The sequence below is a fragment of the Leptonychotes weddellii genome, chromosome 8 (assembly GCF_054177405.1).
Source record: "Leptonychotes weddellii isolate Sample4059 chromosome 8, ASM5417740v2, whole genome shotgun sequence".
Classification (NCBI taxonomy): domain Eukaryota; kingdom Metazoa; phylum Chordata; class Mammalia; order Carnivora; family Phocidae; genus Leptonychotes; species Leptonychotes weddellii.
The window spans coordinates 101,698,095-101,724,223 of NC_138376.1; the positions used below are offsets into that span (position 1 = coordinate 101,698,095).

Consider the following 26,129-nt stretch of genomic DNA (forward strand, 5'->3'; position numbering starts at 1 on the left):
AAAAAAAAAAAAGTTTTGGGACTTACATGGTCTTATTTCAACACTTATTATAAAACTATGATAACAGAGTGTGATATTAGAGTAAGGCTAAACATGAACATCAGTGAAACAGAATTCAGAGTCCAGAAATAGTCAGTATATGATCCAATGATTTTCAACAAACATTCCAGGGTAATTCAATGGGAAAAAGGTAAGGTTTTTTTTTTTCATCAAATGGTTCTTGAATAACTTGATATCCATATGAAAAACTGTGAACCTCAGTATTTACCTCAGAACACACATGAAAATTTACTCACCATGGATCATCAATCTAAATATAAAAGCGAAAACTGTAAACTTTTTAGGGAGGAAAAAATTGTCATAACCTTGGGTAAGCGAAGACTTCCTACACAGCATATCCAAAGCACAAAATAAATAAAAAATGATAAAATGGGCTTCAAAAAAATACCGTTAAAAAATGAAAATGAAAATCTCCACAGACTAGGAGAAATTAGTGGTAAAAATATATCTGACAGAAAGCTTATATCTTTTTTTTTTAAAGATTTTATTTATTTATTTGAGAGAGAGAGAATGAGAAAGAGAGCACATGAGAGGGGGGAGGGTCCGAGGGAGAAGCAGACTCCCTGCCGAGCAGGGAGCCCGATGCGGGACTCGATCCCGGGACTCCAGGATCATGACCCGGGCCGAAGGCAGTCGCTTAACCAACTGAGCCACCCAGGCGCCCCCAGAAAGCTTATATCTTAAGTATAAAGAACTCTAAAAATATAAAGAACTCTTACAACTCAATAATAAGAAAACAAGTAACCCAACGAAACAATGGACAAAAATTTGAACAATTAAAAAGGAACATATATAAATGACCAATAAGCATGTGAAAAGAGGATCAACATTGTTAGTCCTAAGAGAAATGGAAAATAAAATCACAATAAGATACCACTACATACGCTTAAATAAAATTTAGGACTTCTTATACATTACTGGTAAGAATGTAAAAAGAAACTTCATTTTGGAGAGTATTTTGAGAGTCTGATGAGTTAAACAATTCCAGTGATTCCAGAACTCCATGCTAGTCCAGAAAATGGAAAACATGTCTATACAGAGACTAATATAATACTGTTCATAGCAGCTTTCTTCATAATAGCCAGAGACTGGACACAATCCAAATGTCTTTCAACTGGTGAATCAATAGATGAATTGTGGTGTATCCACACAAGGGAATACTACTCAGCAATAAAAACGAGTAGACTGCCGGTAGAGGTACCCACACAGATGAATCTCCAAAACACCCCGAATCCAAGAAGCCAGGCACAGAAGAGTACATACTGTAGGATCCCATTTTTATAAAACCTAGAAAAGATCGAACTAATGTAGTGATAGAAAGCAGATTTGCAGTTTCCCAGGGCTCCGTGTGCGAGGTGGGACTGTCTCCACATAGCAGGAGAGAACTTATGGGGGCGATGAAAACGTTCTATATCTTGTCTGTGAAGGGGTGCATTTTGTCATAGGTAAGTTCTACCTCAAGCAATGTGACTTTAAAATAAAATTGTAAAACAGAAATAAAAACATACCAACAAGCCAATGAGAAAAAAGACAACATCATGTCATACACTTGATAATCTAATTGTTAAAGAAGAAAGCCAGGAAATCTGACCTAACAAGGTATAACTGAATCCTTTCAACACTCCAAGAGTAGAGGAACGTTGAGAAGCCCACAGTAAAGTTGTCTCCCTGATAGAAGAGAAGCTTCTGGGCCACAGCAGATTTGACTGCATGACGTAAGGCCTCAGACATTCCTCTACGGAAAGGGATTCAGTCCCAGCCAGTTAGAAAACTTCCGCAGGGGGCCGTCTGGCTGGCTTGGTCCATGGAGCATGTGACTCTTGATCTCCGGGTTCTGAGTTTGAGCCCCACGTTGGGTGGAAAGATTACTCAAAAAGAAAACCTAAGGGGAGCCTGGGTGGCACAGTAGGTTGTGTCTGACCCTTGGTTTCAGCTCAAGTCATGATCTCAGGGTCGTGAAATCGAGCCCCGCATCAGGCTCTGTGCTCAGTGCAGAGTCTGCCTAAGACTCTCTCTCCCTCTCCCACTGCCGCTCCCGCACCCTCTCTCTCAAATAAATAAATCCTTTAAAAAAAATCTTATAAAAAAAATAAAACTTCCTCGGTAGATTTTCTTAAGAACATCTGAGGAAGGAATAACCCATCCACTGTAATCCAGAGTACACAGTCCCACCTCTATACCTCTATCCCCAGAGCCCTTTACCCTCAAAATACGGTAAAGTGTGTACATAAAATATGTCAGCCAAACCTCAAACTGCAGTGTGCAGAGACAGAGGGCTACTGTCACATTTGCTTAGAAGGTAGACAAGAATTCACCCACATATTATCAGAGCAAAGAGACGTTTTAGATAGAATTAGCTCAGCATAAGCAAGAAATGACATAACAAGCCCGCAAACATAGGGAAAGAAGAAATTATATCACATTTCATGAAAAGAGACAGAAAAAGCTGACTCTAGAAGAAAATATAAACCAATTATACCAGAGAGAATTCTCACAAGTGTTTCATGTGCTAAGTTTATTTAATAAGAGCATGGATTTAATTAAACAAGAGCTCACATACAGGAATTTAAAACAACAGAATGAGATGAAAAGGGATGTAGCAGACCAATGGAAATAAATTTAGGATAAAATAAATTTAGCACCAAATTAATTAGAAAAAGCAAGAAGCAGAAGAACTCTCCCAAAAAATTGTAAGAAAAAGCACTTGTAAAAAATTCCAAATAGATTAGAAAACACTCTGTAGATATAAGAAAAAAATTTTACCTACAATAAGTGCTAATCATAATCACAAACAAGACTAAATCCTACCATTTTATATTTTTGCATCATAATAAAAAGAATAAGTGAATATATGTAATGGAAGAACACATTGTGTTTCAGGAAAATTTAACACTGATGTTCAACACTGAAATATGTTCAGTTTAACTTACGAATTCTACAGGTAGATGAAGAATATTACCATTCATCCAAAGAGAGCTCCCAAGGGGAAAAAAATGGTATGGCCCCAAAATGTTATATCCAGCCAAATGCTGTCCAGATATAAATGCAGAAATTCACACACACAAAAAAACCAAAACAACAACAACAACAAAACAAAACACAGGGCATTTTAAAGCACTTGGAAACCCTTCTTGATGAACCAACTTGGAAATAACATTCTGATGAATCAAATCAAAGAGTCGGAAATGTAGATATCCTGTAAGATTAGGGATTACCACTGAATCTATTAAACTCTAAAAGTTGCATTAAATATTGTGGGAATTTGGTTTGAGAAATAAGTGGGAAAATTTAAAATCTTGAAAATACAAAAATTATAATCTAAGTAATAAATATTTGGAGGTATGGAAAAGGGACATGGGGGGAAATGTGAAAGTATGAATGTCCTCATCTTTTATGATCTGAAGTTGAAACATGTAGTGAAACAAGTGTGTGCAACATTTTAATGTCTTTTATAATCTATGTTCTCAACATTTGAGACCCTTTTATGAAATATTACCTCTCATGGCTAAAAACAGTAACAGCAACCACGTTTATCTGAAGTTCAACAACTGTTCAGTTTTAGCTTTGTGTTTTATATAAATTTTTTTAAAGATTTATTTATTTATTTGACAGAGAGAGAGAGAGCACAAGCGGGAAGGGTGGGAGAGAGAGAAGCAGGCTCCCCATAGAGCAGGGAGCCCGACGCAGGACTCAATCCCAGGACCCTGGAATCATGACCTGAGCAGAAGGCAGATGCTTAAGCAACTGAGCCACCCAGGTGCCCCATGTTTTTATATAAATTAAACAAAATTAAGATTTTGTGTTATTTAAAACAGTATACCAAATTATCATCTTTATAACAGCAATCTATTCATCTTTATGGCAACACCCCCACAGAAAGACGTCTGTAATAACATTCAATTAATGTTAGCATTGTTTATTTCTAACAAAATTTGAGGTGATAGCTTGTGCCTTCTTTTTGAATCCTTTTTTTCTGCATTCCTTAAAGCCCTTATAACAAGCCTGGGGGATTTTTACACATTATAAACATGAAGTGAGTTTTCTTACAAAGAAAAATATACACACATCCCCTGATTCTTTTTTAGAAATGGAACAAATTACATCAAACTTCCCATCACATAAGCCTCACTGGAGCTACGTAGACAGGGTCGATGTGTGGTGCAGCAGAGAATACAGAATTTATCTAAATGCGTGATCTAGTCTGTTTTCTGATCTTTATGAGTCCTTTTGTTTTTCCTTAAGCCCTGCTAGATCTGTAGGAGGCAGAGGGAAATCGCAACCCCTCAAACAGACAGATCCTGAGACAGGATGTAGTTGTCTTTATGTTTCTACCAGCTCCTCCTCTGATCCTAGGATTGTTACAGAATGTTTAAAATAACTTGTGAACCCAACTAATCATTACGTTAAAGGCATGGGATAGGAGAGTAGGGGTTATATATTATAGGATATTCTTCTTGAGTATGGTATCCTGAAACAAAATTCGCAATATTCTCTTCAGTAAAACAGAAAAAAAAAGTCATCCAAGCCATTTCTCTTTCTGATCTTTTAGCCAGTACCTTGTTGGTCTGGCTTTCAATAACATCGATGTCAGTGGGATGAACTCACTTGAAAATCTGATTTAAAGCCTAAACATGAATTTTACAACAGAGGCTCCTTCTCACTTGTATTTTTGAAGAATAAATAAATTTAACCATGTAGTTAAGTGGTTTTATGTGGGCAATGACATCTCAAAACTGGCCTGGGTCTGGGAAGCAATTCTCCCTGTCTTTGTAAGTAATGAAAAACCCAACTTCAAAATTTCCTGGGAGAGACCAAAGGCATGGACTCTAACACAGCTCACTAGAACTTGGGAGTGGAGCATTTTCAGAGGATTTACACAGGTTGAACACAAAAGAAAATAATTAGGTTGTAGAATACATTTTGAATCATCACCTTATAAAACAAACAGCTTTGAATGTCCACTTGCTTTCAACATGCTCTCAGATTAATTCTTGAATAGGGAAATTTTCCAGTCATTATGTAAAAAAAATATTCTAAAGGGAATAAAAAGGCTACTAAGTCTTAGTTAGGAACAATATTGATGTTTTAAAAACAGGACTATAGGAATGCCTGGGTGGCTCAGTTGGTTAAGCGTCTGCCTTCAGCTCAGGTCATAATCCCAGGCTCCTGGGATCGAGTCCCACATCGGGCTCTCCCTGCTCAGCGGGAAGCTGCTTCTCCCTCTCCCTCTGCCCCTCTCTCTCAAATAAATAAATGAAATCTTTGGAAAAAAAAATAAAAACAAGACTAAATCCTAGTGTTTTTAGAATGACATCTTATATACTGTTTTGATATTAATTACCATTTGTATTTTTGCATGTGTAATTATTTATTTTGAATAAAAAGGCAGGTATCTATCTCCCTCTCTACATCAGAGACACAACAAACACTTGCTCCTCCATTGATTATGCACCATCTGATGTGGAATAATCTCTGAATCCCTCAGTTTCCATTTCCTCGTCTACAAAATTGGGATTGCAAGTCCTACTCTACCTATTGGAATTCTGTGAAAACAAATTAATTGAAATTATACATACGGAAATACTTTATGAACTACAAATGAATTTACATAAGCATTTTGTTATTTGTATTTTAGTACATACAGACTTCTGGTGTCATTGGGTTGTCTGGGTAGGAACTCACTAGAACATATTTACAGATAGTATAATTTAAAAAGAAGAGCGCACTTAGTTCATCATTTACAATCTCTATAATATTTTGGAATAAAAAGCAGATCATAATCACATGCTACTTCACTGAATGCATTTGACCACATTCTCATGACATGTTTTTTAATTCTCTCCTTAAACATAGCCCCTCAAAAATCTACGTGTACCTTTCACCTAATTATATCAGTCTCTTTCATTAGAAAATTCTTCCTTATATTAAAACAAAATCTATGCCCCAAAATTTCCACCAGCCATCCTAATTCTTCTTTGTGGTGTTGCTAAGAATGAATAAAATCCTTTTATCTACGTCGACCTTAATATATCCAAAACACAACTTTCCATTTCTGCTTCAAATATGTTTCCCTACAGCACTCACACATCACCATTTTCTCTTTCCTCTTCTTTTTCCCTCATCACCTCCCTGAGATGGCGTCAACCAGTGGGTCCAGCATGTGCTACCATGAGAAGGTAACCTGCTTGTAACTGTTTCTCATCAGCTCGACTGCCACCCCCTTGGTCCCAGACACATTCATCTCACAACTCAACACAACTCAACATCGCGATCACAACAGTCTCCTGGTTGGTGGTTTTTTTTTCCAGTCTGGTGCTCCTAGAGTCTTTTCTCAATTCAGTGGCCAAATCAATTTTGTTTCTATCCTACAATGGCCTCTCTTTGCACTTAAAACCCAAAGTCCTTATGTCGTCTATAAAGTCCTACGTGATCTTTATGTCGCCTATAACATCCCTCTTGCTGTCAGACCTCCTCACTTACCCTCTACCATATTTCACCCTGTTCCAGCCACATTCGCCTTCTTGCTGTTCTTTGAACACACTACGTTCATACCCACCCTCAGGTCATTACATTGGCTCTTTTCTCTGCAAAGAGTACACTTTATTTATTTATTTTTTTTTAAAGATTTATTTATTTATTTATTTGAGAGAGAGAGAATGAGAGACAGAGAGCATGAGAGGGAGGAGGGTCAGAGGGAGAAGCAGACTCCCTGCCGAGCAGGGAGCCCGATGCGGGACTCGATCCTGGGACTCCAGGATCATGACCTGAGCCGAAGGCAGTCGCTTAACCAACTGAGCCACCCAGGCGCCCCTCTGCAAAGAGTACACTTTATATCTTTCCATGGCTAGCTTCTCATCACTTAGGTCTCTGCTCAAACATCACCTCCTGCCATGGACTGAATGTTTATATCCCCCCCTAAAATTCATATGTTGAAATCTTAACACTCAAGGTGATGGTATTATGAGCTGGGGTCTTATCCCCTCATGCGATTAGCGCCCTCATAAAAGCAGCTTGAGAAAGCTCCCTCTTACCCTCTGCCATGTGAGGTTGCAGTTAGAAGACTCTATGAGAAGGTGAGTCCTCACCAGACACTGAATCCACTGGCGTCTTGATCTGGGACTTCTCAGCCTCCAGACTGTGAGCAATAAATTTCTGTTGTTTATAAGTTACTGTGTCTATGGTACTATGTTACAGCAGCCGGGACAGACTAAGAGACCTTCCCAGGGAGGCGTTTACCACCCTACTGACAACAGCTACATACTTTCTTCACTGTCTTATTTTCATAACATTTACTAATATCTGAAATTTTATTTTTATATTGTTTCTTACCCCTCACCCACTCTAGAATATAATCCCAAGAGGGCAGAAATAATATATATCTTGTTTATTATTTTATCTTGAGTAGTTTCTATGATGTGCAATTGTGCAGAGCGAGTGAACATAGTAGTCCTGAGAATTCCATCCTTAGAAATGCTTGTTTGGAAGGCTGGACTTTGGCGGGCATCAGCAAACCTAAGTAGTAAACAATTTCCCATACTGATATAAAACTTTCTCTAAATAAAGAGTGACTCACTGTGCCTCGACTATTTGGACAAACAACGCAATTTATGTTGACCATCTGCTTTCCTTCTAGGAGTCTAGATTTTAGTACTTACTATATAACCAGCCCTCAATAAAAACTCTGGGTGCTGAGTCTCTAATGAGTATCTCTCACTGACAACACTTTGTGCATGTTGTCATACTTCGATGCTAGTAGACTTAAGTACATTCTATGTGATTCCACAGGAGAGGCCTCTTGGACACTTGTACTGGGTTATCTCTGGACTTGGCCCATGTGCCTTTTCCTTTTGTTATTTTTGCTTTGTGTTCTTTCTCTGTAATAAATATTAGCCATGGATACAATAATAGGCTGAATCCTTTAGGTCCTCTTAGAAAAATCACTGAACCTGGTGGGAGTCTTGGGGACCCTGGACATACCAACCAAGAAGCTCACCTTGTCACCCCAGCTAAAAATAAGTAAACAGAACAAGACTTAAAAGAATTCCATAACGTGGTGATAAATCCAAAATGAAAATGAATCCCATCCTTCTCTGAAGTATACGACCCCACTATGAAATCCGTTTACTACTTACGTGACTGGCCTATAGATCTCCTTAACACCAATGAACTGAAGTTGTTCCATGATGTCTGGAATACTTGCACATCGAGTAAGATTAATTCTTGGGTAATAAAGAAGATATGACAGACACATTTCATTTCTGGTGCTTAATCCTCCCTGAAAATGGAGATATTTTATTTAGAAAAGTTTATGTTCCACCAACTCTGACACGTAGAGCACACAGGCCACCAATGTCATACAGTTCCATCCAATATTGAAATGTAATAAATCTGAAAGCTGAGTAATAATAATCTGAGTGACAATTTGGTTTTTAAAGAGGTAGAGACACATTAAAAAATTAATAGAATGATTTCCATCTCTTAAAAGTTGCCTTTCTTAAACAACCTAATAATTTCTGTCAAGTTCTGTTCATATGATGTAAACTCCTCACCACAGTGAACATTTGAGAGGCTTATGGGGATGTTTGGTTAACATGATACCAATCAGTCGGGTTGATGGAATCTTTGCCTGAATGCACTGAATTTTCTATAATCTTGTTGTCATGTATAAACATCAGAAGACACATACCACAGAGAAGTCAGAGTTCACATTTTAAATCAAGGTAGTAAATTAGCTACTGAAAGTAAAAAGATGAAAGCTCCTCAGGAGAACAGAATCTAGAACTGTTACAACATATTATCTACAGTGTTGAATTTTCAACACTGATCTGCACTCAGAAAATAAAAAAGTTACCAGCAGAAACTGATTGTGAGAAGCTACAGATGCTGCATTTAGCAAAAACTTAGAAAGAGATAAAAATATGTTTAAAAAGCTAAAGAAAGATGCTCAAGTAATTAAAGGCAAATATGTCAAAAATGAGTAAACAAATAGAGAATGACACCAGAGAAAGAAAACATAAAAAAGAAGAAAATAGAAATTCTAGAGTTAAATGTTACCGTCATTGAATAAAAAATTCTCAGGATGAGTTTAACAGCAGATTTGAGATGGCAGAAGAATCAGTGACCTTGAAGATAGAACAATAGAAATTTTCCAATCCGAAAAACAGAGAAAGAAAAAAAAAAACACTAAAGAAAGTGAAAATATTCCAGAAAATACCTCAAAATACGATATTAAATGTTCCAACATATATGCAATTAGAGTTCCAGAATGAGAAGGAAGATAGAAAAGGATAGAAAAAATATTTGAAAAAATAATGGCTGAAATCTTCCTAAATTTAGTGAAAAACACTTACAGACCCAAGAAGCTCAACAAATACCAAATATAAATATGAAGAGAGCCATACCTAGACACATCATAGTCATATAGCTGAAAGCCAAAGACAAAGAGAAAATCTTGAAAGCAGTAAGAAAAAAAGGACACATCACATGCAGGGGAACAATGATACAAATGAGAGCTGACATTTCATCATAAATGATGGAAGTAACAAAAAGATATTGGGATTACATATTTAAGGGCTGCAGGGAAAAATAAATCAACCAAGAATTCTGTATCCAGCCAATGATCTGTTCTTCAAAAAATGAAGGTGCAAAACTTGGCAGTATTGTTCATAGTTCTAAATTAATGCAGTGGCTAAAATGCAATGATTTTACAAATTGCAAAACACAATGTTTTGCACTTGATGAGCAAAGCAGGATTGGGCAAAGGGAGAAGCTGATTTACAAATGAGGTTACAAGTGATGCCTCAGTAAAAATAATATTTAATTTATCCTTCAGCTGGGATGGCTATTTGGAGTGGTACTAAATTGTAGGAAGGGAGCCGGGCATTTGTATCTTCCCATGAACCAGTCATCGGCTGCTGGCTGCCCCACTGCAGGGAGCATAACTTCAAGTGGGGCATTCCCTGACACCAAGGGCAATGCCCAGTGAATGACATGGTTGTGAGTTATCATCTGGTATTTTCAGTGGCTGGTTTTTAGCTGTGCTGGCCCTGAAGAGGGACAGTATCCAGGCAGACCACCAAAATATCCCCTAAAATAATAAGGTATGATGTCTGAGGTAAAATATTTCATGCAAACAAAATCATATATAAGGCATGAGACAAATAAAGCCAACACCAATGGACTAACTGTCCTCTGTGCTCATTTTTAATTCTCCTCTTCCCCATCCTAATTGAAAATGAGCATTATTTTACTATTTGATTTATCATTCTATTGCTTTTCAAACCCTTTACATTCCATTTATTGACGTATGTATGCATCCCTAAATGACATTTTCATTTTGTATGTTCTACTTTAGATACATGACATCATACCTATGCCTATGGTCGGCTGCAAACTTGCCATTTTTGTTCTTCCGATACATTCGTGTTAACATATGTGGCTTTCATTCATTAATTTTCACAGATATATACTATAAATATATTCTATGGACATATTATATTGTATTTATTTGTTCTCTTTTTGATAAATAGTTGAGCTGTTTCCAGCTTTGTGTTCCTGTGTTGTTCCGTGCTACTATGAATATTTTACATATTTTCTCCTGGAACCCTTCCTGCAAAAGGAACCTTAAGGTGAAATCCACACAAGAATGGAACTGGGTAGAGCATCTATGAATCTCCAACTTTACCAGATGATGTCATGCTTTTCCCCAAGGTGGTCTTATAAATTTACATTTAGCTGTGTGTGAGGACTCCAGTCTTAGAACATTGGAATTGCAATTTTAAATATTGCCAAACTGATGGGTATAAAATATCTCCTTCTGGTTTAGATTTGCATGATCCTGATTTCAAATGAAATTTCATTTCATCCTTTCATATGTTTATTATCTATTTGGGCTTTTATTTCCGTGAAACGTTTGTGTCTATTGCTCTTTTTCTATGGTCTATTTGTTTTACATTACTGATTTATGAAATTTCTTTTATATGCTGGATACTAATGCTTTATTAATCTATGTGTTGCATTTTTTTTTTCAGTTTAAAACTTGTCTTTTCACTTACTTAATAGTGCTTTTTGGCAACCAAAAGATTTCAGGTAGTCAAATTCATCAATCTTTTATAGTTCGTGCTTTTTATGTTTTAAGTTCTTACTACCCCCAACATCATAAAAATATATTCATATGTTTTTCTCCCAATTGCTTTAAGATTTTGCTTTTCACATTTAAATATTTAATCTACCTGTGACTTGTTTGTGTATTGTATACCCAGTTGTGCTAGTATTCTTTAATGGAAAGTCCATTCTTTCCCACTTAAATGGTTACTGTGTCTGTTCTAAACCAAGTTTCTGTATAGGGGGTTTGTAGGTCAGTCTCCAAGATTCCTATTACGTACCTCTATTCTAACTCTGGACCCAAATACACTATCGATCACCATGGCTTTAAAATAAGCCTTCATATCCAGTAGCTTGTCTCCATTTTTTACTTTGTAGTAGTGTCTTGCCCATTATTAACCCTTTGCTCTTCTATGTAGATTTCAGAATCTATTTGCTCCATATAAAACCTAAAACTGTAAAATTTTTAGAAATATGAAAAAATAAGAGAAAATCTTCACAGCTATGACTAGGCAAAGATGTCTTAGTTAGGATACCAGAACCTCAAATCATAAAATCTCTCCGAATTTTTTTTTACTGAAATTATATCAAATTTATAGGCCAATTTGAATAGAAGGATTATCTTTATTTTATGGAACCTTTCTATCCATGAACACAGTATCTCTTCATTTCTTTAGGTGCACTATAAAGTTTTGCAAATAAAGATTTATAAGTTTTTCCCCATGGAGATCAAGCACATCTAATGTTAGATTTTATTTCTATAGAACTTAGAGTTTTAAAATGCATTTTCTTGAGATAGTTTCTTAACTATTCCTAGTTTATAAAATGTATTTATATATTTAGTATTTATGCTAAAATACAGTTAGTTTTAGATATCAATTTTGAGGAGGTTTTTATGTAGAAAATTATAATATCTGTGAATAATGTGTTTTGCTTCTTTGCTTCTTCCTTTGTGATCCATATGTCTCATTTTTTTCCTTTTCCAGTACAATGTTGAATGGAAATGATAATACATATCTTTGTCTTCCTTCTGATATTAAAGCAATACTTCTAATATCCAAGTAGCTTGATATTTGCTACAGATTTTCATAGCTAAGCTTTATCTGGCTAAGACAATTCTCTCCTATTCCTAGTTTATAAAATGGTCTTTTTTTATTACTCACTTAAATCTTATGAAGGCTTTTTTTCTACCCCTATTGACCTGATCACATGTCTTTTTCCTTCAATCTCTTAATGTAGAATGGTATTAATATATTTTCTATTTTAAACCAATTTACATTCCTTAGCTAAGCCCAAACTGGTCCTAACATTACATTTTTTCCCTATCATTACATTTATATATAATGCTGGATTTATCCATCAAAGATATTTCCATCAGGTGCATGTTGTTGACCTCTTTCATACTGTCATTATCAAGTTTTAGTATTAAGATTATGCTAACTTCATAAAATGAGTTGGTGGGAGGTATTCCCTGGGAGAAACTATGTAAAGCATGAATGGTCTATTTCTTGAGTGTTTGTCAGGAGTCCTCAGTAAGTCTGCTGGACCAAATTTCTCTTTGGGTCAGAATGCAATTCATTCTTCCTTTTGAAGTTCTTGATTCATCTAAGTCTGGACTCAAGCAGTTGGTCACTTGCAACCACAAGTCTTTAATTAATACGATTTGGTGAGAAAAAGCTAAATGACTAGGATAGCTTTTCATGAAAAGGTTAATAAATTATACCGCAAATTTGCTGTAGAATCATTAGTTAATCTGATAAAATGCTAAAATAGCTCTGATTTCACTTTTGTGATGTTTCTTGCTCAAGATGTTCAGGAATTTTGCCTCCAAAATGGGAATGCTTTTTGCTTTTTCTCCTCTAAAATCAAAGTTTATTCGTCTTTCTCCATAAATGAATTTTAATAATCATAAAAATTTTCTTACCCAAGTCATCCGGGATCTATCTTTTGTGTTGTAACGACACTCAGTAATTAGATTATCTCCCTAGAACATAAAAATGAAAGCTTTCAGATTGGAGTTTGAGGCTGTTTTATTTATCTAATACGTTTGTAGGCCAATAGTTTTATTTACTATGTGAGTAGATTCATTAAGAAATTTGATCCAGGGGAACCTTGAGCTACTTAATTCTAAGACTGTCAGTATAATAAACAAGCAAACAAACAAATAAGGCTCTCTCAGGTCAGACTCCACCATGTTCTAGCTGCATGGCCTTAGGTAAGGAAGAGAATTACCTGGGCACAATTTATTTATTTAAAAAATAATTATATAAAATAGCTGTTATTTTGCACAGCTTTGTGAACAGATTAAACGACATAACATGCATCTAGTTCTTAGTGCAGATTAAACACTTCATAAATGTTACCCACAAATACTAGTTATTGTGATGCCCTCTTCATTTATATTATTTTCTTTAATGGTCTTTAGTCACATCTTTATTTCCTCACAACAGAATTGTGAAGCAAAGTAATAGTTATTGTTCCAATGTTTTCTAACTTTTGAACAATTCAGCATACACAGAAAATAATTTTGTTTATGGTTCACCACTCAGGTCAATGGACAGGCTATTCATGGACCAGAGGCAGCTTGTGCTGGGTGCTGGTCCCTAGATTTGCTCTCCTGGCCCACTACTCAGAAGGCCCACGGATCAGGTTCTCAACACACTGTCCTTCCACACTGTCCTTCCATAACCCCAAGTATTGTTGCAAGCTGGATAGTTAGCTCTGTCCAAAACCCTTGTCAGATGAAAGAATTATCCTTATCTTCATTTTTACCAAGATCGAGCTCCCCAAAATTCTTCTCTGGTATAAAAAAAAATCTCTGATTTTTGTATTACCAGAATTGTAACCCAAAGGTTTGCAAAGAAAAGAGTAGTGTTTGGTACTCAGAACCCAAGTTTTTCTTTTCTTTTTAAATCAACAATGTGAGTTGCCCCTGGGAATGGTAAGAAAAGTGAGTTTGATTTTGGGAATCAGATCAAACACATTCCATCTGGGTTGTGCAACACCCACAGTGGGTGGCTTCAAGAATGTGAATACCATGAGCAATTCACTTTACTGGTAGAAAACCTTGCTAAATCACAGTAGATAGATGCCTTGACTTTTCTAAGATTCAGTGAAAAAGAACAAAACATTCATACTGGTAAAATCGTTTGTTCTTCCCTTAGATACTGAAACTCCTGGAAGTTGAAGTCAAAATCGTCATCATAAGCCAGTAATCTCATTTCCTCCCCTTTGCGAAAATGACGGAGCCTGATGCCCCTGCCAGCCAGGTGAGCATGGAGAAGAACAGCAAACACATGGATTCCACTTGGCTTTTCAGCTTCCAGAGCCTACAGGCGGGGCACACAGAGGAACACAGAATTAGCCCAAACAAGCACATGTTCAGACAGTTCACCATAAAAGAGAGTTGGAGGGACAACTGAGAAGAAAATCTAAAGCAATTTAAGTGAATGCTTAAGCAGCCAAACATTTTGAATTTGGATTTTTCATGACTTATTCCTAGCAGTGTTATCTTTGTGAAGTAACATTTGCAGGCAGAAAAGAAAGGGAAATAATGCTTACTGAGGACCTACCAGACCACTTCTAAATGTTATCTTTCTTTTTCCTTCTTTTAGGAGGTAAAGAGTCAATCAAAGCTCTTGGCAAAAAGATTCCAGTATGTTAGTAACCTGTAAATAGAAACTCTTAAAAGGAGAAATGATTCCTACTTTCCAAGATAAGAAAACCAAGTGGAAGAGTGGAATTCCATGAATTGCCCTTGGTCCTACAGCTAGTACATGATGTCATGGCAATTTGAATCCTGATCTAAATAACTCAAAGGGCATAATCTTTCCACTTCATCAGTCTGCCATCTGTCTACAATATAATAGCTTATAATTTGTAAAGAATATGATCCATGTTGAAATACATTTATTTAAGAAAAAAGAACTGTAAATGGAAGTATCCATAATTAAATACTTTACATGGTTTTCCTTACTCAATATGCATTTTTATATTAGGTACTCTTGCTCTTTGGTTTACGTAGGACGGAAACTATAAAGCAGAGAAAAGGAGAAAAAAATGAAAATGAATAATGGAAAAAACAAATCTGGATTAAAAAGTGAAGTTGAGAAATGGAAAACAGACCACATGAACCAAGGTAGAAATTGTAAAAGATAAAGTGTCAAATATGAAAAAAAACCAAAGGAAGTAGGTCAGGAAGGAAAACATCCTGGAAGTTATTCTTGTCCAGAATTCTACTCCTACAGCCTTCAAGATTTAAAAAAGCAGTCAAAGGGTTGCCACAATGATAAATAATGGCTTTACAGCATGACAACAAGAAAAAGATTAATAACAACAAGCATGGGATTTTCCAAACATAGTTTCCAAGAGCACTGATGAATCTATGACTAGTAGCTCACAGACTCTATGTTCTACATACCTCTTCTAGGCATTCCAGAGTGCAGTGACCCTCAGACTGGAATTCAGGCATCCCTGGAGGGATGGTGTGGAAGAGGCTTACCCAGAGGCCAGCCTCAATCACCCCAGCATCGTACTTCCTTATATCTGTCGTATGAAATAACCTCAGTCCAGAATTATCTATTAAGTCTGGAATAAGAACATATAATTAAAAGTGAGTTTGAGTTCTTAAAAAAAAAGTTCTCCACATTCAGTTGAAATGGATTTATTAATTTTCCTTAAAATCTCACAAGGGAAAGAATTACAAGTAAAGATTAATGGAAGACAACATTCAGTTTCACAAACAGCAATTAAAACATAAGTCACCATATTGTCTGCAACCATTTTTGACTTACACAGTATACCATAGGAGAAATGTCTGTGTTGTCTAGCTGATATATTCCACAATAATCTAACATAAAGATAGACCAGAGGAAAATTCTAAAGTCATTCATCAGAATATAGAATAACTCAACAAAAGCTTTATTTTATATTGTTTTCAGGTAAAGTTCACTAACATTTCCATAGAGGTAGAAGCCCCTTGGTCTAGAAACCACCTGCTGATAGAATAAACTACTGATGATTAATTTTCTTTATAGTTTGCCACCATTCTTTTAATCACTCAATGAAGTTATTCAATCAACAAAAAATATTAATAATCTATTGTGTGACTAGAAAGCATGTGGGGATGAAAGATGAGTAAGACACATTCCTTGCTGAGACAGTTATCATAAGGATGGAGAGTCCCAACCCCCTCATAAATCTGTTCTACTGACTTCGAAACTAATTGACTCCTTTCTGCAGGGTTGACTTACCTACCTGTGATTACCAAATTGATACTTTGGAACCATTGGCATATACACAATTTTATATTAATTGGTGTGATTATTTTTATTGTTTCTCTTTCTCACTACGCTATAATTTCCACCTGGTTTGGTGTGTTTTCACTCACGTTGTATCATTAAGCACAGACCGGAGACAGAGCTGGTGCTCAGTATTTGCTGAATAATTGCACACATCAGTGTAAAATAATAACTTTGAGTTACTTCTGTTGAGAACTTCATATTGAATCTTTCAAATTTTTGGTTTTGGATTATTACATAAGAGGGTTTAGAAAAGTAGATTCACAAATCAAATATAAGTACAAACCCTCTTCATTTCAATATCATATTACACAGTGTGTCTGTACACATAAAAATAATATTTTCTAGTGTGATGAATGGTAGCATTTCATATGAGCAGTTAGGAAATGTTTCATAAGCACCAGGTTTGGGGAACTAACTTATATCACAAGGAGAAAAATCTATTATCCTACTTCTTGGAAAGCAGGATGCAAATTGTTTTTTTAAGAACAATGACCACGTGCGTTCATTTTGCCTGGTTCAGTGCTGGTTAATCACTGTTGCCTCGGTGTAATTTTTTTATTATTAACATATAATGTATTATTTGTTTCAGGGGTACAGGTCTGTGATTCATCAGTCTTACACAACACACAGCGCTCGCCATAGCGCATACCCTCCTCAAAGTAATTTTTAACAGTATCCTCTTTTGCTCTAAAAAGTACCCTAATTTGGATGACAATGTATAGGTTAATTCCTTCTAAGACTGGGTGGTAGTTTATTTCAACCCTGTTAAGATACTTACAAAACTTTTAAAAATCATAGGTAAAATATATGAAGAATAAACTCACCCTCCTTGTATGTCGGATTGTCATAATGGACTTCCAGGAGCACATAACGAGGATCTAACGGAGTGCCAAGGGATAATCCAACATGAGGTGGATAGGAAAAACCCTAAATAAGGCAAATTCCATGAGACGTGCCCTATGAAAGTCCCTAAAAGTTCTATTTCACTCAAAAACCAACCATTCTCAAAGATATTTCAACATTCTGGAACTCCATAATCTAGAGTGGACATAACAAAATGGCATAAGGAGAGAATCGCTTCCAATGGGAAGAAAAATAAGTCACCCTCCTATCAGAAATAATGTATAGAGCTTTACTTCTAAGTATTAGAACCAAAGGGAAAGAAACATGATCCATGAATAGTGTCACATCTCAGTAATTGTTGGTCCCACCTCTCCACCAATGGCCCAGGCGAAAATAACGGTCTCGCAGGTGAGGAACGCATCGGGCATGTTAGGGTGGTAGCACTCGTGGCCATAGTCCAGGACGCTGTCGTTAAAGCTGCTGCTGCACTGGTACAGTAGGATGTGGTGGACCAGACTCTCGTGGCCTCTCTGTATCAGTGGCTCCACCTGAACAAGCACACACGAGAGGGAGGATGCCATGAAGCAAACCACCCTACAAGCCCTGCGGTAAGCAGGAAGCGAGCATAAACGATGATCAGTTTTGCAAAGGAATCATGTTCTCAACTATGTCAAAGTTATGATGTGGCTCAAAAACAATTTGTTCTGGGGAAGATAACAAAGATAATGATGGTGACGGTGGCAAGAGCGAAGGTGAGGTAACCCATGGGGCGCCTGGGTGGCTCAGTCGGCTGAGGGCCCAGCTCTTGGTTTCAGCTCAGGTCATGATCTCAGGGTGGTGAGATGAAGCCTCACCTTGGGCTCCACGCTCAGTGGGCAGAATCTGCTGGATGTGCTTTCCTCTGACCCTCCCCCAACTCATGCGCCCTCCCTCTCTCAAATAAATAAGTAAATCTTAAAAAAAAAAAAGATGAGATAATGCTTTCCTCCAGGAATCATAAGATTTGCTGATCTGTTTGGGTTTTGAACTCACTTTTGTTTTCCTTAGCATTCTGTGTGGCAACTGTTTCCAGACTGCTTTCTTCCAGGCTTCTTTGCCCTTTGTTCCCTTCCCTCTTTTTTCTTTTCTTTTCTTTTTTTTCGCCACATTAAAAAAAAAAAAATCAAGGCTGTAGATAGACACAAACTCCCTCAGACTCCCTCTCTTCCACCTCAAAATATTATCTTTATCCATCCTTATTGAAGGTGATAGATGATGTCTCATTCATCTATTACCTATCTTTCTATCTATCAATCATCTATCCATTATCTATCTATCTATCTATCTATCTATCTATCTTTCTATCTACTGTCTATTTTTCTATCTGGTGCTAAGCATAGTGCTGGACACAAAGTAGGGCTCAATAATGGATATTCTTATTTTAGTGACTAAAATCAAATTCTAATAAGAATCTTACTATTAGAATTTGGGAGAGAAAACCACATTGTAGTGATGTGCCCCTGTAACACTGCTCAAATTAGGAGAGGGAAAGTGGAAACCAGGGAAGAGAATGAGCGGTCAAGCTGGTTCTAATACTGACAGCACAATGCATGTGAGCATGTTCCTTCTGTTGTCCCTCCTGGGAGTTCCCTTCATAACACCTGCCCACCTCAGCCCGGGAACTCAGGAGGAGCTAAGTGCATCCACAGGTCCCCAAGTGCCTTACCTGCCGAGGAAGTACAGTACTTAGCGTAGTTAAATACAAGGCTCCAGGATTCTTTGAACCCTCCATACATCTGCTAAAGAAGTCCTGGTGTGTCCCTAAATTTCCAAGACTTTACCTGTCCTAGAGTTCAACACCTCTGCCTTTATCCTTAACTACTCAAATGCAGGCAAATGCATTTTGAAACCCTTGCTTGTTCTCTGCTTTAGACATGCATATAAAGATAAAGTGTTTTTAGCTATTCTCTCCTAAGGCTTTCATTTTGATTTTCTACATAGTTTTCCTTTCTTTCTTTTTTTAAATCAGAAAATGGAAGCAGCCACACAGGGAAACAGTATGTAGAAGGCAGAGATCTGAATAAGCAGCCAGGGGGTTTCCACTTTGCAAATCCAGCTTGCCTTTGTGTTGCATTGTGAGTCATGCCGGGGCTAACCCACACGCACATTTTTAACATCACATTCACAGAAATGACATTGCACATGGCTTTGTTTGCACTTGTCTCATCTCTAAAGGACCGGGCACCCCGAAGGCAGAAACTATTTTCTATTTCGCTTGAAAATGACAGTTATTATTTAAGCATGGTTGCATAATACATTACACAGAAGGGTAACCTAAGATTTCTATTAAAGTTTAGTTCCCACATCCAGTTTGAGCTTTCTTGTGAGATTTCACTTATGTGGGCACCTCAGCACTCCAAGGGGGACGGGGCACAGTATGTCCACAGGAACACAGGGACAGGAGACATTTTCACGAAGTGCCTTATCAGTTCAGGCAGAACCTGGAGGTGGTGCTGAGCTCCACAGGGTCGGTCCCAGAAAGGAGTCATTAGGGCAAAGGAGAGATGACTGCTGCCAAGGCAGCTACAGAAACAAATGGCATTCATTGAGGCGAGCTACAAGTGTGCATGGGGAATATATTTATTAAGGCTGGGTGGTGCCTGCCTTTAAGGAGTTTCACGTTCAACTTCTTGAAAGAACCTTTTAGGAGCAAGTGTTTATTTATTTCTTTCTTAAATACAGTAAGTGCTGAAACCAACACCAAGCTTCTAAGCTACTAATGCATTCTAGGAACAGTAATAATAACAACTGTATTTTATTTAGCACCTACTCTACTATCTGTCAGCCACTGGATTCGTCATTTCATTTAATATTGACAACAATCTATCAGGTTAATGTTATTGACTCCATTTTACAGATGAGAGAAGACTCAGGGGATTAGGCAACAAGCCCAAAGTACCATAGGCAGGAAATGGTAGATGGGGATTTGAGATGAGGCTGGACTGACCCCAAAGTCAGTACTCTCCCAGCTGCCACACATCATTGCGGGAGATGCTTCAGGCCCTGGAAGCTGCTGCCAGCGAGGGGGAGGATGAAGACTGGGAGCCTTACGTCTGGGGGAGAGGGGTCTCCTGTCCCCCTTTCCCCCTTTGCCCCCCTTGCCCCCTCAGTCCGAGCATCCATTGGCCCTTAGGGAGATGAGACAGATGGTGGTCTTTTGATATGTTCTTTCCTAAGGAGAGCAAATAACAAGGTCTTTCTTCAAAACCTGGTGAGGTCTTCAAAGAGAATTAAGTTGTAATTACAAACCGAGGGGAGAGCCTGCGAGTTTTTCCTAAGAAAAAAATACATTCATAAGATAACAAGGAAACTTTCCACATGCAAACCTGAGCACTGTTCATAGGAGAAATATGAAGCCTTGGAAGAAGCAAAGCTCTCAGCAAAACGGAAAGGATGTGAGAGATGAAGGTGCAAACGAAGAAAGAGAAGTGAGGATAACTACGGAATGAAGGTGCCGCTAATATGAGAGACAAAACGCAGGTTATCAAACCCTTGAAGAACAGAAGCATTTCTGGAGAAGGAATTTTAAGATGACCACGTGGGATAATTAAGTGAGACCCGAGGATATTCCTATGGGTAGGCATAACCTATTCAGTGCAGGGGACAAGTTCCAGGGAATGGGAGCACCTTGACCGGAGTGGGGCTGGCTCTCTCTCTCGGTGCCCCACACAGAGCAGAATTCCCCACACAGCTTCCTGCCACACTTCCGGAGCATAGAGAATCCAGTGCCCTGCTACCAATCCCAGAAAAATACTGCTGCTCATTTCCCGCTGCTTCCTCAACCAGCTCCACAAACCTCGGAAGCAGCTGCAGCCCCTGCCGGGCCATTCTTCCTCAGCCCAAATAAGGCTGAGGCCGAGACTGGCGAGCACTGTATGAGCCTGGAGAGAGAGGTGCTCCATGATACAGGCTTCTTGCAGGTGGAATGCAAGCGTTAAACACTACCCTTTCTTGTGTATTCAGGAATGGTCTACGCAAGAAAGACTCCTCCTTTCTCATCATTGCATAGTTTGAAATAATCGTTTAATTTTTATATTAAAAATATTTTGGAGACAAATAAGGCTGTAGTGAATCACTGCTTCTAAAGAGCAGCACTTAAACAGGGTGACTTATTTTGGTTACTTCAGAGATGTCACATTATCATCACAATCTAGATAGGAATGCCAAAAGTTGCCTCTATTAAAAAAAAAATTAAGCTTAAAAAAATTGTCAAAGAAGGTCATGCCAACATAAGGTATACAAATGTGGATAAATGCGTACTTCTGAGACTGGAACAAACATTTAATTTCATTTTTGTTTTAGGCTGGCTATATGACTGCAGAAAAAAAGAAATAAAAAGAAATAGAAAATGCATACAGAAGTGGGTGGCAGGGATACCAACACCTGATGACATATTAAACCATGTTATATGACATATTGTTATTCCTGTGTTTTTGTACACAGGTGGGATTTGCTGACCAGAACACATGGGAAGTCCCTACATCCACCTTCATATATGCATTAGAGGCCAGGCAACGATGGCCTGGCACCTGTGGGTTATCTGTTAGCTCCCATGCAGAGCAAAGGAACAATCTAGAAAAGAAATCACAGATGGAATGGGGATGAGGGGGAAGCCTTCAACCTGAAAGATTTTTAAGACTAAAACAGTCTCCAGTTGGTTCAAGCAACTGAAACTTTGGGGTACCCTTGAGAGGACTTAGGAGTAAAAAAGAAAACAAGAAAAAAAGAGAGCTGCTAATCATAGCCAAGACCAAGGTGGAAATTAACATCGACTATAAAACTGGGAATTGAAAAGCCCCAAATATTACACTGTTCTCATGATCCCGTCATCTTCTCTTACCCTCTATCCAGGTCAATATGTCTAGCATAATCCCTGTCACACATAGACTGCTTAATAACTATTTATTGAATGGAAATGAAGATTTTCCATGAAGCCTTTCCATCAACAAGACTGAGTCATCAAATTCATTGCCTCCTAATTTCTTGATTGTCTCAACACCAGTGACCTACCCTGCATCCCACTTCAGCAACCCAATCCCACTGTCCCACCCTGCACTTATAACCACCCAGGACTGTGCTCCCTCTGAAACTCTCTTTCTGTCCCTCTTTCCTGCTCTGTTGGTTCTTTCACACCTCTCCAGTTTCTCAACCTGTCACTTTTTCCCAGGAGGCTCCTTGAAACCAACCCCTCACAATTGACCCAGACACTCACAACTGTGAATCAATCCTGTAATCTTCCCCTTCTGATCCTCCACTTGTACTGAAGTACTGAGGATACTTTCACAACCATTCATATAAAAGCTCAAAAGTCAGGATTCACAGTTGTACTTCCGTGCATCAGTCTTCCCTTATTTTGCGCTGTGTTCTGTTCCTTGGCTATGGATGAGTATAACTTGTTCAGTGCAGGGTACAAGCTTCAGAAAATGAAAGCACTTTGCTCCCATTACAAACATTTTAAAATCTATGTACACCTCCTAATCAGCTCTCGGTAAATGACTCAATTATTTTGGTAAGGGAGGAAAGAATTTTTATTCATTCCGTAGCTGCATGAGGGCAGAGTTGGACACAATACAATTAGGAAAAAATTTTAATTACATAAAATAATGCAATGATCCAAAGAATCTTACTTGATATGGCCTTGTTGTTTAGAACAGAATGAGATAGGGATAAGACAAAAACTTCCAAGTGTGTCAGAATTCCTTGGAACATAGAACCAAGGCACTATATCAGAATAGGAGGAAAGAAACTCTTAGTGGAAATGTATATTATCTTTCTGTCATTAAAGGTTTGGGGTCCTTGACAAAACTGTGCCTGCCTGATGGTCTTTCACAAACACCTATTGGGAAACAGATTATGTTCCAAAAAGACTTCTCCAAAAAACCACTGAACATTGGCAAACTTAAGAATCCACATGCTTTTGCAAACTTCAAATACCAATTACCTCAACAATAACAATAAACATATTTTTTGCTTTATTCCCTTATACTGGGTTGAATAGTGTCCCTCCAAAATTCATGTCCACCTGGTACTTCAGAATGTGCCCTTATTTGGAAAGAGGGTCTTTGCAAATGTTATTAGTTAAGATGAAGTTACACTGAAAAAAAAGGCGGCAGGGGGCGGGGGTGCCTGGGTGGCTCAATCGCTAAGCATCTGGCTTTTGGCTCAGGTCATGATCCCAGGGTCCTAGGATCAAGATCAAGTCCTGCATCGGGCTCCCTGCTCAGTGGGGAGTCTGCTTCTCCCTCTCCCGCTCCCCCTGCTTGTGTTCTCTCTCTCACTGTCTCTCTCTCTCTGTCAAATAAATAAATTAAATCTTAAAAAAGAAAAAAAGATGACGTTACACTGGCTTAGGATGGTCCTAAATCCAATGACTAGTGTCTTTATAGAAGAGAAAGGAGAAGGAGATTCAGACTCAGACATACACACAGAGAAGCTGATCATGTGAAGATGGACACAGAGATTGGACTCAAGCTGCTACAGGTCAGGGAAAACCAGAGACCAGCAGAAGCTGGAACAGCCAAGGAACAATTCTTCCCTAGAGCCTTCAGATGGAACATGGATGGCCCTGCTGATGCCTTGATTTTGGACTTCTGGCCTCTAGAGCTGTGAGAGAATAAATTTCTGCTGTTTCAAGCTACCTGGCTTGTGGTCACTTATCAGAGCATCCCTAGGAAACTCATACATCTTCCTCTCTCAATTTTTTTATCATAAACTAACAATTCACAGATTTGTACACTTACACCTAGGTCATGATTGTCCCTGCATTTGTTTGAGACACAAACTTATTACAAATATACATTGTTTCCTCTTACATGATTGAGATTAAATAATTCCATATAGTTACTTAGTCTTAAGGCTATTTTACTTGATGAATATGCAAGTGCTCTTGAAAATGTTAAGTAAGTTTTATTATCTAAAGCTAAGTATATGTATATTTTACTTGAGTTTTTACTTTTGGAGGGTAAAAAAGGAGCAGGGGAATAGGGGTGAGGGTGGGGGTCGTTCCCTTCTTGACTTGTCCAAGGATACTGAGCTCAGTGTGAGAAAAACAGGAGGTTATTAGAGCTCTTATGAGCAATTTTCCTATACTTATTCTTCCAAGTCTACTCATTTAAGATGTTGCTTGTTGAAACATGAGTAGAACATAGCTCTCCAAAAACAACTTGCAATTCAACAAATTAAAAATTAAAACAAAAGGAGAGAGGTGATGGGTGGAATGTGTAATGAGCTGGAAACTTGGTAAATCTCCATCACTTTTCTTCCTGCCCATTCTTGTTCCTGGCACTGTGCTTTATATAGCCACCCCAGGCACAGGCTGATGTCCACGGAAAAGCCAGTAAACCATCTCTGACAGAGGTAATCCAAAGGGCAGCTGGCTCATAATGCAATGCTGCCTATGAAAACATTTCAGCCAGAGCTAGCGGTGTAGACAGATGATTATAAAATCATGCTGATATGCTCATGGGACTATGGTAGGATAATAGATAGTATCTACCTGTCTTGCCCTCCTTATCCTCATCCCTAATGGGGAGATCTCTTTTAGCATAACAATATATTCAACTTAAAAGAGACAACCAAATTGAGCAAGAAAATGGTATTATTGTCTCACAGGTAATCCACTTTGAAAAAGGTCAGAGTTCAAAGCACAACCTGACTTGCTGATGTGGTGTCAAGGGGCCACAGCTTGAATGGACTGGGCAGCTAAAGCTCAGGAAGTGATAGTTAAGTGGAACAGAGATGAAGAGAAGGAATGAAGGGAAGAACCAAGGGAGAGGAGACTTCTGCGAAATAATTTACCCCCCTTCTGCAATCCTGATTTCTTATGGAAACTAAGATGTGTGTGGCCATGCTCTGTCAGCCATAATTGACCAGTTCAGGAATGGGCGCCCAACCCATCAATCTTTCCCTGGGACTTGAAAACTATGAAAAAGAACTTAATACCTTCTGGAAGCTGGACACTGTGAAAGAAGTCAGTGTGTAGTGAGATCCAATAAAGTTGGTGCACAAAAAAGTTCCAAAGACAAGATGGTCTCAGCAGGGTTTGAATACTTAAGTTGTTCCTGAACCCAGCTGCATCTCTGCCATTCTCTGGCTTACTTGTTCAATCTTTCCTCTTATTTCATGAGTCAATTCCTTTCTATTTCCAAAACTAGTATAAGTTTGCAACCAAGATTCCTGATTAAGAATCAAACACAAGTAAATATATATCATCAATTCATCAATTCTGTGTGTGCATTTATACATGTGGTATCTGAAATTGTCTTCTTTTCTCTCTTAGGAACTTTTTGCTACATAAAACTATTTTGTTTTAATTTTACTCTTTCATTTTATTTATAGTTCTTAATTGGATCTGGGTACATTAATAACAAAGTTCCTTCTATCAATGTCCTCAAAAGCAAATGAGAAATATAATACCCCCTATAAAACACACAAGTGTCTCTCTCCTTTGCTTACTGATTCCTGATATATTCCACATAGGTATTTAGTATTCAGCCTGGCTTATTTTGAGAGTTGTTTTATTTTTTTTAAGACTTGTTTATGTGTGACCAGGAAAGTCCCAGGGAAGGGGGATATTAATTCTCTAAGTCATAGCTCCGGTTTTAACGTTTTTTGATATTCTTCCAGGGAACATCACCTCTGTGACTTCCAGCCATACAAATGAGTATGCCACCAACAGGGTAAAGCAGTCAACTACTCCATGTTCATCAGTCTCAAGGACTGGGACAGTCACCATCTTGACACCCATAACAACATTTAAAATGGCAACACCGGGGGTTTCAA

The 26,129-nt window shown here is 38.0% G+C and overlaps 1 protein-coding gene and 1 long non-coding RNA gene across 5 annotated transcripts in view; one reads left to right on the forward strand and one right to left on the reverse strand.

Annotated features, from left to right (window-relative positions):
• Nucleotides 1-26,123, forward strand: part of LOC145723111 (uncharacterized) — a 71,903-nt gene extending 45,780 nt beyond the window's left edge. For 3 of the 4 annotated variants that reach the window (XR_014147951.1, XR_014147952.1, XR_014147953.1), the window contains 2 exons: nt 14,328-14,432; nt 25,974-26,123. This is a non-coding gene — a long non-coding RNA (uncharacterized LOC145723111). Of the gene's footprint in view, nt 1-14,327; nt 14,433-15,187; nt 15,389-25,973 lie in introns of those variants that run through there. The other variant, XR_014147954.1, reaches the window with a different exon arrangement.
• MOXD1 (monooxygenase DBH like 1) overlaps nt 1-26,129 on the reverse strand; it is an 88,457-nt gene that overhangs the window by 5,256 nt on the left and 57,072 nt on the right. The window contains exons 5-10 of the mRNA XM_081829024.1: nt 17,678-17,857; nt 17,291-17,393; nt 15,584-15,750; nt 14,301-14,492; nt 13,088-13,147; nt 8,193-8,335 (exon numbers count right to left, since the gene is read on the reverse strand). Coding sequence (XP_081685150.1) covers nt 8,193-8,335; nt 13,088-13,147; nt 14,301-14,492; nt 15,584-15,750; nt 17,291-17,393; nt 17,678-17,857 — 845 coding nt within the window. The remainder of the gene's footprint in view (nt 1-8,192; nt 8,336-13,087; nt 13,148-14,300; nt 14,493-15,583; nt 15,751-17,290; nt 17,394-17,677; nt 17,858-26,129) is intronic.